At 57.2% G+C, this 13,100-nt stretch overlaps 7 protein-coding genes across 7 annotated transcripts in view; 4 read left to right on the top strand and 3 right to left on the bottom strand.

The window, feature by feature from the left end:
* Positions 1-838, top strand: part of PHACADRAFT_252512 (uncharacterized protein) — a 2,919-nt gene extending 2,081 nt beyond the window's left edge. Inside the window, exon 6 of the mRNA XM_007393558.1 lies at positions 125-838. Coding sequence (XP_007393620.1) covers positions 125-753 — 629 coding nt within the window. The 3' untranslated portion in view covers positions 754-838. The remainder of the gene's footprint in view (positions 1-124) is intronic.
* Positions 839-1,075: 237 nt separating this feature from the next.
* PHACADRAFT_252511 (uncharacterized protein) lies at positions 1,076-1,482 on the top strand. Its single transcript, XM_007393557.1, has one exon. It carries the CDS (start codon positions 1,262-1,264, stop codon positions 1,460-1,462), a length of 201 nt encoding a protein of 66 aa, XP_007393619.1. The 5' UTR covers positions 1,076-1,261; the 3' UTR covers positions 1,463-1,482.
* A 131-nt stretch (positions 1,483-1,613) lies between these two features.
* On the bottom strand, positions 1,614-3,798 carry PHACADRAFT_207133 (uncharacterized protein). The gene is made up of 2 exons (XM_007393556.1): positions 2,926-3,798; positions 1,614-2,876 (listed from the first exon to the last, which is right to left on the bottom strand). Exons 1-2 carry the CDS (start codon positions 3,752-3,754, stop codon positions 2,494-2,496), a joined length of 1,212 nt encoding a protein of 403 aa, XP_007393618.1. The 5' UTR covers positions 3,755-3,798; the 3' UTR covers positions 1,614-2,493.
* A 378-nt stretch (positions 3,799-4,176) lies between these two features.
* Positions 4,177-5,782, top strand: PHACADRAFT_252509 (uncharacterized protein). Its single transcript, XM_007393555.1, has 4 exons — positions 4,177-4,208; positions 4,259-4,462; positions 4,518-5,451; positions 5,504-5,782. The coding sequence occupies exons 1-4, from the start codon at positions 4,189-4,191 to the stop codon at positions 5,615-5,617; spliced, it is 1,272 nt and encodes a 423-aa protein (XP_007393617.1). The 5' UTR covers positions 4,177-4,188; the 3' UTR covers positions 5,618-5,782.
* PHACADRAFT_252507 (uncharacterized protein) lies at positions 5,783-8,177 on the bottom strand. Its single transcript, XM_007393554.1, has 5 exons — positions 8,092-8,177; positions 7,589-8,035; positions 6,486-7,527; positions 6,307-6,430; positions 5,783-6,247 (listed from the first exon to the last, which is right to left on the bottom strand). Exons 3-5 carry the CDS (start codon positions 7,447-7,449, stop codon positions 5,959-5,961), a joined length of 1,377 nt encoding a protein of 458 aa, XP_007393616.1. The 5' UTR covers positions 7,450-7,527; positions 7,589-8,035; positions 8,092-8,177; the 3' UTR covers positions 5,783-5,958.
* A 195-nt stretch (positions 8,178-8,372) lies between these two features.
* PHACADRAFT_26810 (uncharacterized protein) lies at positions 8,373-9,765 on the top strand (the record flags this gene model as incomplete). The annotated part of the gene is made up of 5 exons (XM_007392669.1): positions 8,373-8,636; positions 8,697-8,971; positions 9,028-9,206; positions 9,232-9,518; positions 9,577-9,765. 5 exons carry the CDS (start codon positions 8,373-8,375, stop codon positions 9,763-9,765), a joined length of 1,194 nt encoding a protein of 397 aa, XP_007392731.1.
* A 339-nt stretch (positions 9,766-10,104) lies between these two features.
* On the bottom strand, positions 10,105-12,740 carry PHACADRAFT_252504 (uncharacterized protein). The gene is made up of 15 exons (XM_007393553.1): positions 12,522-12,740; positions 12,402-12,454; positions 12,332-12,351; positions 12,206-12,271; positions 12,047-12,151; positions 11,880-11,991; positions 11,794-11,830; positions 11,724-11,742; positions 11,573-11,667; positions 11,457-11,523; positions 11,195-11,401; positions 10,970-11,143; positions 10,716-10,919; positions 10,311-10,641; positions 10,105-10,254 (listed from the first exon to the last, which is right to left on the bottom strand). Exons 5-15 carry the CDS (start codon positions 12,062-12,064, stop codon positions 10,235-10,237), a joined length of 1,284 nt encoding a protein of 427 aa, XP_007393615.1. The 5' UTR covers positions 12,065-12,151; positions 12,206-12,271; positions 12,332-12,351; positions 12,402-12,454; positions 12,522-12,740; the 3' UTR covers positions 10,105-10,234.
* Between the last annotated feature and the right edge of the window lie 360 nt (positions 12,741-13,100).

The raw sequence follows: 13,100 nt of genomic DNA, 5'->3' as shown, positions 1-13,100 counted from the left end.
CCCCGAGTATTAACGTTTGGCGTAGGATTCGACAACAGGAAGGAAACTAGCTTCGAACCTACAAATCAGGGTACGTCCTCAGCTAGTCGTATGATATTTACATCCGTTGACGAGACCTTTGCAGCTGATTACAACCATGGCTCTGCGGACAACATCGACATCATCACCCAGTTCATGTGCGACAATCTCGTAAACACCTGCGGTGCCGACGCTACTGCCCAGGCCACTTGTGCAACGGCCAAGGCCGCCGCCGACACCGAGCCTGCACCTACCGGTGCACAGGCTGACGCCTTCAACGCTGTCTTCGGCATCACGACGAACTTTGCTGCGATAACCGCCCTCAATGACCAGGGCCAGCCCATTGCGGGCACTGGTTCCGCCGCTGCCAGTTCTGCTCCGGCAGCTGCCTCAGCTTCCGCCGCCGCTAGTGCGGCCACAACGTCTGTTGCCGCTGCGGCCACGGCATCTGCCGCCCCCGCCAGCGCGTCCAGCGCCAGTGCTACGTCGTCCGGCCAGAACCTCCAGACTTTCACCGGCGCCCTTGGCGGCGTCTCTGCGCCAGCTGTGACCGCGGCCGGCAGCCAGTTCCAGGTCGAGGGCAACTCGCTCTTCAACGACCTTCCCTCCGCGCTTGACCGCTCGTGCAGCGTGCAGAACAACCTGTGCGCGGATGCCGCGAACGCGTCGGCCAACCAGAATGGCCTCACCGTCGGCGCGTGCTCGACGCAGCTGACAGCTTGCAATGCCGCGTAGTAGTAGAGTTAGGTGTTCTGCGTCATCTCGTGTAGTTTTATTCGTGTCGCTCCGCACTTCCGACAATCAAACAGTCTGTGAAGGAATCATGATCGAGTCTGTGTTATGTCCCAGCCCTAAGACGTATCAACAGAGCAAAAGTCGATGGACTTCAGACATCAAATCAAGTGCATGTAGTTTGAGCTGGAGGCTGCAGAGCTAGGGACGCAACGACGCGATCCTGAGAGGATGCGTTGGACGTCGAGTCGAAGCTGCATAGTGGACAGTATTTGAGTGGCCTGGTATTGGTAAAAAGTTTGTGAGATGCAAGAAGCGCCCGACCGACGGTGTACCTTTGTCTGATACTCAAGTCTACACGCAGTCCTCCATCTTATTTTGAGACACAAACAGTCTGCGTGGCCGCGCCGCCACTGGAGTCGTTGAGTGCGCCAGTGTCCGGCTCTCGTGAGTTGTCGCTATGCCCCGGCGAGCCGAGCCACCCTCAAATTAAACTGAAACTGGAGCAGCCATGAACTACCTTGAAGCGGTAGATGAACCAGGTAGAATGCACAGTGCAAGCGACACAAGCGGCGCGGATCCTCCACTAGAAGAAGCACTCTTCCTCGAGAGATTGTTATTTCTCTACGAACAAAGCCTGAACGAGATACGTACTTTCGCTCGCCGTGAAGGTCGTTCGTATGAGGAGGTAAGAACCAAATATGCATGGTAGACGCGAAGGTTGAGGGTCGAGGACCTCTTACAGGTCAAGAGGCATATCTCTCAATTACACTGCCGGTCTCTGTTCGAGAGTGGCAGCCCTGATAGCAAAGAAACTCGTATGTGCATAATGAAACACGCTTATTCGACGTTTCCTTGATGTACTCGCTATTCTTACAGGAACAGAGATTCTCAAATCAGTCTCTCTTCAGCTCGAATCTTTACAGAATATCTGTGGTCTGCAATCTTTTTATCTTGCCGTCGACCCTGAAGATTTGTCCGACCAGGGGTTCCTTGGTGGAACACTCCTCGGCCGAGAATTCTGGCGAGGATATCGCGGGTGTGGCGAGCCTGGCGCAAGAGCGTTCAAACAGTTTTTCCAGAATGCTACGACTCTGAGAACGGAACTCGCGGCCTTACCACAACCGTCAACATCCGTACGGGGGTCTGCTGCACAGCCAATACCTAGCATACAGCCGGCGGGTGGTGCGGCCTTGAAGAAGTCGCCCGCAAGCGCGGTGAAGGCAGAAGTGTACCACGCTGTGCGAAGTGCTGTAAGGTACGCAGCTCCTCTATGTATATCCCAATGATGTGCATACCTTATGTTCGGCTGGTAGGGCTGCCTCAGGTGTGCGCAACGCCGAAATGAAGTGGTCGAACCACTCCAATTTGAGCACCTATGGCGTCGAGCTGGTCGGCTGGCCGTCAGATGTGCCGATGCGCAGTCCGTCTGCTCTTTTGGTGGCGCAGAACCAGGCATTGTTAGATGCCCTGCACATCGGCAGTATGCGATTCCAGCGAATAGGGCAGGTAGACATGGCAGCTTCAGGGATACTAGGTCCGTTTGAAGAAGCGAACGACGATGCACTGTTTGAGGATACCATTGATTTTACTGGAGCTTCAGGAGACGACACCGCTGATACCAGGGAAGAGACTAGAAAGCGTAAAAGAGGGTCAACCTGAGATGTTGCTACGAACAACGTCCACGTGATACATTTAGGCTGTGAGAGTAGTATGTACATGAGGACTATGCATAGCATCGATCTAAGCATGCTCTCCGAACGGATATAGATGTATCTGAATTCCTTTCGTATCAAGTACGGATAGTCGCATGTTTAATCGCACTCGAATGTCGTCCCATTGATCTCCATGACCTTCGACCTCAAAGATGAGATCGCGCAGAGCTGAGTAGCGTCGATTAGAGAGGATAACAGATAAGCCCTCAAGGTTCAGCTTATCCTTGAGATCAGCAGCTGATATCGAAAATGTCAGCTCGGTGAGATACCGTGAATTTGCTTTGGAAATTAAAATGAGGATCCACGATAACGAAGGTATCGCCCAGAAGCGCGTAGCATTGACGCATTGCACATGCAGCTTCCGTAGACTGGTCAACGGCTGCAAACTGAGCTCCGCATTCTTAAGAACAACTGAATATCTATCAGGACGCATTACACCACGTGAGATAATAGTACACACCCGATGGGTCTCGTACTTCGGAGAAGCCTATGGTGAGCTGATGGAGCGTCGGTCCGGCCGCCTCAAGCAGCTTCTGCACAGCGATCGCACTCGCGTCGCTAGACAAGTAACACGACAGTGAGGTCAATGATGTGTATCGTTCCTGATCCACCAGCCAGCTGATGACGGTGGTAGCGTCAATTTTCCCAGTGAGGACAAGAGACTTCAGTGAGCATGGTCGCAGGACGATGTTCCCTTCCGGCTTATGATAGAGCGGACGGAACCATTTAACGCCATCCATGCGGAGGTGTCCAACCTTGGTGAGCGCACGAGGCAGGGTAAGGAGATCGCCAAACGTCTCGGAGCGGCATGCGTCCAGATTGACAGCGGTGACTTCGCCAAAATGGGCACCGAGTAGAGCTGCGAAGTGTGGTGTGATTGGTAGGGAGAACAGTCGCAGGGAGATGACTCTGGACAGGACGGTGGGCGACGCGGGTAGTATGTGCTCCAGCCAGACATCGGCACGGTGAACGTGTTCTTTGCGTGTTGCTGGTGCAGCTCTCTGGACAAGAGTTGGCCATCTGCCTGAGACTTCTGGCACGACGGTCTCGTCTCCCACACCAGAGATCTCTAATTCTCGGATGTATCTTCCGATGTCCGGGCTGTCCTGCAAGAGAACTTTGAATGCATCTCCGCGACGTCCGGGGTGCACTTCAACGAAGCGAAACAGGTGGTGGCGGACTCTGGGAAGCCATGCCTTGCTGGTCAGACCGCATGTGCGTAACGCCGCAGTGTCGTTGCGGAGGCAGTCGATGATGAGGTCGCGCAGTTCTGATGGGAAGGGGACCATCTCCTCGGAACCACACTTTGCAATTAGGCTGCTGAAATGAATCGGTGCGAAAACGCGACGGAAGCATATGGAGGGCCTTACCCCGTTTCGACTGACCCGCAGCGACGTGTGCACGGCTGTGAGAGCCGCAGGCTGCGCACTTGACGGCTGGGTGGACAGGCTGGGCGGGGCTGTCGCCGTCGTCTGGCCAGACGTGGCCGTGGGAGGTGAGGATCTGCATGCAACCTGGTCGTCTGGGCGTGGACATCAACGCGAGCGTTTAGGACTGTAATGTCGGTTGAATTGAGGGGATAAAAGCGGGCTAAAGCGCCAGACGCCCATACCGACGCGTGACCCGATCCGCAATGCCGCCCACGAGCGCCGAATAGTCCTACGAATACAAGCCTCCTGCACGTCTCTCCTCACAACCTCGACGACGATACCACACCACGACAATGTTCTCTTCATTCTTCTCGTGAGTACATCAACTGCTCGCCGTTGACGCAGACTGAGGAGCTCAAACAGCACGGCGCCGCCAGTCGACCCGCATGCACCCAACTTCCATCCCGTGTCCGCTGGTCGCCTGTCCTCGGAGCTCTTCGGTGAGCTCGAGGCCAAGGATACGGAATGGGCATGTCCAGGAGGCTTTGCAGTCGAGACACAGATCTTTTACAACTTCCTGGAGGACGGCACCTCTGTGCTGCTCCAAGTAATTCACTCCTCGGTGGGGTTAGTAAGCTTTACGTCGTTGTATGCGCTCCCCCGTCCTGATCTCACTTCTCAGAGTATGGTATCCTACTATCCAAATCACCTCCAAGATTTACAACCCGAACACTGGCGAGAAGATCTGGAAATCCGTCAATGTCGCGAATTTCGTCACTCCTCCACCTGGCCTCGATAAGCGCTCTAGCAAGGCGGATCAGTTCTCGATCACCCACAAGAGCAACCCTGGCAGCAATGAGCCCGAGAAATACGTTGTGAACGCAAACTTGGGCGACGACCTCCAGTGTTCGTTCGAGGTCTCCCGCCCCGCCAGCGTGCCGGGCTTCAAGGTTGGCAAAGGCCCCAAAGGCGGCTTCTCCTATTTCGGACCTGACCTCGAAAAGCCTGACGGCTACGTTGTACACCGTTTCTGGCCCCGCACCGCTCTCAAGGGAATGATCATCCATAAGGGCAAGGCAATCGAAGCCAAGGGTCCTGGCATGTTTGTGCACGCGATTCAAGGCATGCGCCCGGATACCGTCGCCGCCCGCTGGAACTTCGCGCACTTCCAGAGTGACGCGCACAACGGCGTGAGCGCGATCCAGATGGAGTTCACGACTACAGACGCGTACGGAAAGAAGGGCGCCGGCTCCGGGTTCGTCACCACCAGTGTCGGCTCGCTCGTCCTCGGTGGGAAGCTAGCTGCTGTCACCTCAGAGACCAGGTACCCCGGCGAGGCGCAGGCAGACGATGCGGAAGTTATCTCGCGTGCGGTGCACTTGAGAACTGCGAAAGACGTAGATACTGGCTACGACGCCCCCACCGAGCTGGCCTTCAAGTGGGCAGCCCCTGCCTTGGGCGGGGAGGGGCGCGTCGATGCCAGCCTGCAGCTTGATGTCGGTCCGCCAACCGCGTACAAGGGTCTCGTTGAGAAGGTCGATGTCCTCGCGGAGATTCCATACGTCATCAAGACGATGGTGAATTACGTCGCTGGAACGAAGCCCTTTGTCTACCAGGTATGCTCGCGAGTTTACTGCGTTCATTGCCGCATGCTAACCCTACTCCCAGTGGTTCAATCCTGGCACGCTTCACGTCACTGGGCCCGATTCTCTGATACCTGGTCTCTCCCAAGGGGTGGACATTGAAGGAAGGATCTACAATGAAGCTACTTTCATCTCCTAAGCTTGTGCTTTCACCCACGTCATGCCCTGTATGTATTGTACGTTTCACGCACCCTGTACTATGTTTGTAAACAGACAAGGTTTATTTCTGGACGCCCTTTTGCATCGCACATATTCCCTACTACGAATGACTACACATTCCGACTTCGTCTTTACGCTGCAAGACTACATAGAAATGTGAATTAAATTGATGCGTGCCACCTTCTAAAGTACGATAACTACACGGAAGCACGGATGTGGGATATACGGACACGTAGAACAACCAAGAACGACGATAGTGATGAAACACAAACCCTTCCAAACATTGAATTATAGTACTGTTCCACAGCGACTGTCCTATCTTTACTCCTGAGACCCGACCCGCTCCCGCTGCTGTCGGAGCTTCAGCCGGGCAGCCTCGCGCTGGATCTCCCACTCGTGTAATTCCGCCTTGAGCCGCTCGACGCGGATGACGTTCATCGGGTGCGACGAGCTCACCCAGCGCATCGGTAGGCTCGTTCGCTCCCACTCTGAGTACGCGACTACGTCCTGTGCACGCCCCGGCGTGCACTCTGCCGTCCGCTCCGTTTCTTGACGGCCTTCCCAGAAGCGCACTGCCGCGCGCGGATCGAACCCGGCGTGGGCGAGCAGCCTGCACATGTGTAAGATCAGACTGCGGGCCTTTGACATTAGGTTGGTGTTACGGCTCACCTTGCGGAGACGACGTCCGCCTCGACTTCCTGTTTCTGACTTGTGCAGTATTGAGTCAGCTCCGTGAGGTGACCCGACCCGAGTTTTCCAACGCCAGCCAAGGCGTCGTTCACGAACGGCCCAACTGTCAAGAGGTCAGTGCCGGTTCGAGCCATGACAGATCAGCATTGTAGACGTACACAGCATGGTGATAGGGAACATGACAGCGCGTACGACGTCTGTCATGATAGAGATGACGCCGGGCCATATTATGGACCCCGAAGACAGTGTCTCCAGGTGATGCGAGAGAATCAGGTGCGACAGCTCGTGCGCAAGCAAAATCGCGAGCTCCTCTGTCTGCTCGCGCGTCGGGGCCGGTGGCTGCTGCGGGACGCTCGAAGGCAAGCCCCCGAACAGGGACGACCACCAGGACCGCTGCACCGGCTGGCCGTTGTCCTCGGGGAACGGGTGTTTTCGGATGACGTCGTCGATGAAGCCGCTGAAGACGACGATGCCGCCCCCGCCATCCGGGCCGAAGCCGTACGAGAACGCGTTGGACGAGTCTGGATTGTCGACGACGATGAGCGAGTACGGCGGGCCCGGGATGCCATGCGGCGACGGCGGGGCACGGCGGCCGCACGAGAGTTCGGCAAAGTTGCGCACCATCTCGGACGCACGCGGGCGCGGCCGCAGCGGGTAGTCGGCCGGCGGCGGGAGGGGCACGTCGCCGGGCCCACACTCGAGCCACCGCGCCTCGAGATCGTGCTCGTGCTGCAGCAGCGGGATGACGCTCTCGAGCTTGCGCAGGGTGTCGAGCACCCAGCCCATGCGCCAGTCGGTCGGCGGGATCAGCTTGGGCGTCGTGCCCTCCTGCGAGAGGATCTCTGCGACGGCTTGATACCACCCCGGCCCTGCAAGCTGCGCGGAGATCTCTTCCTCTTCCTCAGGCGAGAGTAAGATGAGCCGCCACCGTCCGGTGAGCGGCGTCCGCTCCATACTGGCCAAGATGGTCAGCCAGAAGATGAGGACGGGTATAGTGAGGAGGACGTTGAAGGCGATCGTCTTCTGCCTGTATCCTTTGACAGCTATTTTTGCCTTGATCTTCTCGACCGCCACCATGTCTCCTCTTTCCTCGGCTTTCTTGATGGCGTTCTTGACCTTCATGTTTTTGAAGAACACGAATGGTAAGAAAGTGAGTGCAATTCGAGCGGCGGTGCGGACTAACTCGAGAGCAGTGGAGATCTGCAAGACGAATAATCACTGAGCTCACCCAAGTCTCGCAAATTGAGTAGTAAGCTCGCACCTTGAGGAGACCGATAAGCGGCAATATGTGCAAGCCCTCAACACGAGAGGTGGCATGGAAGTATCTTGGGAAGTACCTTGTGGTCGTGATGCAAGCGGCAGCGGCGAAGCGGGGATGCCTAGCCTCGGCGGCTTGGAATGCATGGTATGTCTTACCGATTTGTGCGATGGGACATAGTGGGCTTCCACAACCTGGATACACTGTCCGAGAGGTGGTCAGCGGCCTTGTCCATGTCAGCAGCGGAGTCCTGTGTAGCGACGGGGAAAGTAGCCGAGTTGGTCGCGTGAGGGAGGTGCGTAAGGATGAGCGCAACATGGCACATCGTTTGCGCGCGGCAGGGCCTGAAATATCAGACAAGCGTGCGCCTGAGTGTGAGGAAACTGCAGTCGAAGACGATTTGGCTTTGACTCGGCCCCTCCAGTGGCGCAGGTTGCGGTACCGACACTCCTGTGACCCATGCCGTGAGGACGCGCAAACGAGCGGCACGGGCAAACGTGGCTCACCTCGTTCTTTACGTTTCCACTCGGTACGACGCAGAAATAAAATAAGCGGGAAGAAACACGGTCCCGCGAGCTGGCACTGACAGCCGTCGTCGTGCAGAGGTCGAGGTCGAGGTCGAGGGGAGAAGAGCATTGTCCGTCCCCTGTCGGGCTATCAGCTTGGCGCCGCGGTTGTCGGGGTCCTACCGCCGCCAATCAATGCATCCGTTGGGATCAGATTTCCAGATCAAAGCGCGCGTGATTCTTTCCAGGCATTTACTGTATCTCTTGCTTTTCCACATCTCATGGGCCGTGCACGGACAAAGTCTCGCAAAGCGCAGGCCGCTGCGGCTGTCCAGAGCAAGAAGGCCGACGCTGCACAGCAGCAACAATCCCCGCCAGCATCGGCCCTACTCGAGAAGGCGCAGACTCTGATCGTCCAGTGCGACTATGGCCTCGCGGAGCGGTTCGTGGACCGCATCCTCGAGCGGGAGCCGACGCATGCTGCCGCGAGGGAAATGCTCGGTGTCATATACTTGGAGACGGGGGAGCTTGACGCGGCGAGGAAGGTGCGTCCCCCCGCCTTGGCCTATACGCGGTCTCTCCGCTCATTGTGCAGCGTCCTATAGACTTTTGAAACCCTGATCCCTCCACACCCAGACGCACTCAACCCGCCCCCGCCTTCCGCACACTTGTACCTTGCTCAGCTGAGCGACGAAGACCCGCAGAACGCGCTGCGGCACTATCAAGCGGCCGTCGACATCATGGTCGCGCAGCTCAAGGGCAAGGAGCGCGCCGTCGATCTCGCCGGCGCAAACGATGATGAGACAGAGCTGAAGCAGAACGTCGTGCGTGCCCTCGTCGCCATGGTTGAGATCTGGATGGACCCATCGTACGACTTGTGGTGCGTACGCAAGTTTCTCTGCACTCGTGGCGCGGAGCGTTGAGCTTTGTGGGCAGTTTTGACCCGGCGGCGGAGAAGACGTGTGAAGAGCTCATCAACATGGCTCTGCAAGCTGACCCCGGGAATACCGAGGCTCTGCAAGCACTGGCGTCCGTCCGGCTGTCGCAACAGCGGCCGGACGAGGCAAAACAGTGCCTCGAGCAGGCGTGGACGCAGTGGAAGGACTTGGAGCCAGGTCCGTACCGTACGCTTTCGTGCAGCACTCCTCTCGCCTCATACGTTCGCAGACGACCACCGCCTGCCACCGATCCCGACCCGCCTCGCCCTCGTCAAGATGTTCCTCGAGCTGGAGCTCTTCGAGCCAGCACTACTCGTCCTGAGCGGCATCATGGCCTTCGACGATCAGGAGGTCGAAGCCTGGTATCTCGAGGGCTGGTGCTTCTTCCTCATGGCAGAACAGGCACAGGAGAACGGTGGCACACTGCAGGAGCTTGCCTGGGAGCAGCTTGCGCGGGACGCACGAGACTGTCTAGAGACGTGCAAGATGGTATGTCCTCCCTGTGAAAGCTGTCTGTATTATGCTCTGCTGACACATTGACATTTAGCTGCATGAGAGCCAAGAACATCCGGACACGCCTCTCCTCGAACACGCCAAGGAGCTCATTGCCAAGCTAGAGTCGCAGGGTGTACAACCGTCTCCTGAGGGCGGCGGCGACGAGGACGACGAGGACGGAGAAGGCGGCTGGGAGAACGTCGACGGCGACGAGGACGAGGACGTCGAGATGTCGCCATAGACCCTTTCCTCACACCTCTGCTACACGACTTCTGCTGCGCTGCTGCAGCCCAAAAGTACGCTATGTTAAACTTTCTTTCTCGCTTGAGCGGGACCACGGACACCCGGTGCACATGCCTGTGAGAATTTGCAAACCGCGTCGTGGGCCTGTGCCGATCAGACGTCGATCCATGCTCAGTCATCGCCGTGCAATGAGTAGGTTCGTGTGCATGATGACACAGTGCGGCGGACTCAGTGGGGCCGTGTACGCTTCCTGGGCGCGCCGACGTTGCAGGGCGCAGCAGGGCGACATTGACTAGACGCGGCTTGAAGCTTGACTCTCGGCCGAACATAGCAAGGAGGCAATAAACCAAGCAGCTTAGCAAGATACGGTATGGTCTCCACAAGTTCCCGACGATGTCCGACGATAAGCGACACACACACGGTCCCCACGAACTCGACAGCAGCGTAAAATGTAACAGATGTCAACCTCAGAGGTAGTATCGATCGCCTGCGGGCACCAATGAACATCAGACCGCAGTCTCGCACTGCGCCGGACGAACGCACCGATGTGGCCCATGCCGGGCTCGACGACCCAAACCTTGCGTCCGCGCGTCGCCACCTGCTGCTCGTCGGCGAGCGCAGGGCTGCCCACCGCGCCCACGTCTGTGCCCGGTGCGCCCCCCTGGGCGGGGGCTTCGAGCACCGCGAGCCAGCGCTCGCTGACGTAGTCGTCGGCCGCGCTGCACACGACGCGCACGCGCGGGAAGACGCGGCGGAGGAGCGCGAGCCCGCCGTAGCGCGCGACGAGGAAGGTGACGACGACGATGTGCTCCTGCGGCACGCCGTGGTCGAGCAGCACGCGGAGCGCCATGAACGCGGACGCGGCGGTGCCGATCTGTGTGTGCGCGAAGCGGGAGGGCGGGAGGGCGTGAGCAGGGGTGCGGGGACGGGAGAGGATGAGGGGCGTACCTGCGCGTCGAGGAGGAAAACGTAGGTGTGCTTCGCCCGGTGGCGTTCGCGGATGCACTGTGGCAGAGCGTGGGCCAGGAGCAGGGGTTCGCCCGTCTTGGGCTCGGACTGGATCAGCAGCGAGCCGATCGCGACGTTGTTGACCACTCGACGGAGACCTCGCTCCAGCGGACCGCCGCTTCTGAGGATCGAGACACCGCACAGCTGGGAGCAGGTCAGTTCTTGCTCTAGGTTACGCGTAGAATGGGCCTCACGTCGGCATCGAGCTCGACACCCTGGTAGTCGACCTCACACGGCGTGGTGACGGTTCTAGGTCGGTACGGCAAGTGTTCCATGGCCTTCTCTATCAGGTATGTCGCGAGTCTGTCAACAAAGAAGATAAAATCCCCGCGACTTGTCGTCCTGTCTCGCAGGATAGTCATGATACCCTTGTTCTGCGGTCAATGTCCAAAGTGATTGCTCAGATCTCGAAGACATACCTTCAATTGTGGAGTGTCCGGAGTGATGATCAGGTTTGACCATGGTTCTTCTGTCGGGATTAAGGGACTTGACTGCCGCGACGACAGCTCGCGTGGGCCAGCAAGTGCCATTTGCGCGCGTAAACGGCTCTTGCGGTTCTTCATCTGACGCTTCACGTGCGTGCAGATGAGGTCGATCGCGACATGGTTATCTGACCCCGGTACGATCTGCGACAGAGCATAAGTTTATAAGCACATACGTGAGATGTTTTGAGAGACCTACAATATCGGCGTACTTGGCGGTCGGAAGCACGAAGTTGTCGTACGAGGGCTTGACATACCGCAGATATCTCGTGAATCGTGAAGCGCACATAGAGAAGGTGCAAATGGATGACTCACTGGTCGAGAACCCCATCGACTGTCCTTCCTCGCTCTGAGACGTCGCGTCGGATACGTCTAGCAAGCATAAGATCGGAATCGCATTGCACGAAAATCTGATCCATGCGTGATATAAATGATTCTCGGACAATGCCAGACCTTCCGGGCTCACCTTCAAGTCATATAACGCTCTGTTCATCGACTTTAGAGACTGCACACGACCGCTAATAGGGATGTCTCACCTGAGCGCTGGGTCGTGTAGCGCAAGGATACCCTCGGCTTGAATTGAATCAGTACAGACAAAGACATGAAGCTGGATAGGACGCACTAATGATGACAGCAGCTCCATAGAGGTACTTTGTCTCGTCGAGCCGTTGGTGTTCAGAGAAAGAGTAGATGGGGATATTTGTTTGGTGACCTTGCTTCAAGTCCGCTAAACACTGCGTCCGCAACAGCTAAGTTCATCATCATGAGCTAGCGTCCTACGCCACGCACATCAACAAACAAGGGCATGTCGATGGCATCAGGGTGGTCAAAGTCTTTGCGGTTGGCATGTGCGAGTACGATCTGTTCTGGGGAGTTGCGTTTATAGAAGCTATCCTGTGGCGCGCACCGCTTGAGTTGCGGGGGATCGGAAGGCCGAAGGAGGCATACCTGGGAGAGAATGATGATGCTAGGAATGGACCCAAGTGATTGTACGATCTGGCGGGCGACATGGGTCTAACAAGACACGTCAAAGTCTTGTTACGGTGTCCTTGAGAGACAAGTCAACTCGGATACCTTGCCACTGGCAGAACCGCCTGGAGAGGAGTGAGATTCAAGGTGGGGGATAGCGCCAGGGAGGACGCACCGGCGATGCCGATGACGAAGGCGTCAGAAATACGTTGGCCATCTTCGCCATACCTGCATGGGGCCGAAGAAGACGGGACTCAGCATGACGGACCGATAGCTGACGGTCGCATGTTCGCACCATGGTGGGCGTCCATGCGACCCGAGGAGGGTGTTCTTCAGAGTCTGGAGCTGGATGCGCGGCGTCGCCTGGCCTGCGAGATCGGGGCTGGTTGGGGAGCGGAAGAAGGCGGGCCTGCTGGGGACATTGAGTGTCAGGGAGCCCGCGTCCTCGGACATCCCGAAGCGTCGTTCAGACGGTGTAGGCGACGCGAGCAGGGCGTCGATGACGAGTTCCTCGCTGGTTGTGTCGGGGCCAAAGCGACTGTGATATAATATATTGGTGCGGCTCTTTGTGGCGTCTGATGTCCACATATCACGTGCAGTCTTCAATGAATAACAGTACGATACTAGACGACAATTTTCAAAAATTTCTGAGATCAGTACTGCACAAAGTGCTCTCTATGCAGTTACAAAGTACTCTGCGATGCCCCTCTGTCGATGGCGCCGCCCACATACATAAGCAGGCATCGGATATTGTGCACAAGGGTCTGAAATTGGGGGACGGCCGATCTCTGCACTAATCACTTTCATCTCCCTCGTTGTCCTGTCCAGTCTGAGGAAGGGGGATCTTATGGCCGCCGCACCGGCCCATGATATT

This window comes from Phanerochaete carnosa (assembly GCF_000300595.1).
Source record: "Phanerochaete carnosa HHB-10118-sp unplaced genomic scaffold PHACAscaffold_3, whole genome shotgun sequence".
NCBI classification, from domain to species: domain Eukaryota; kingdom Fungi; phylum Basidiomycota; class Agaricomycetes; order Polyporales; family Phanerochaetaceae; genus Phanerochaete; species Phanerochaete carnosa.
This window is presented reverse-complemented; position numbering and strand designations above follow the sequence as displayed.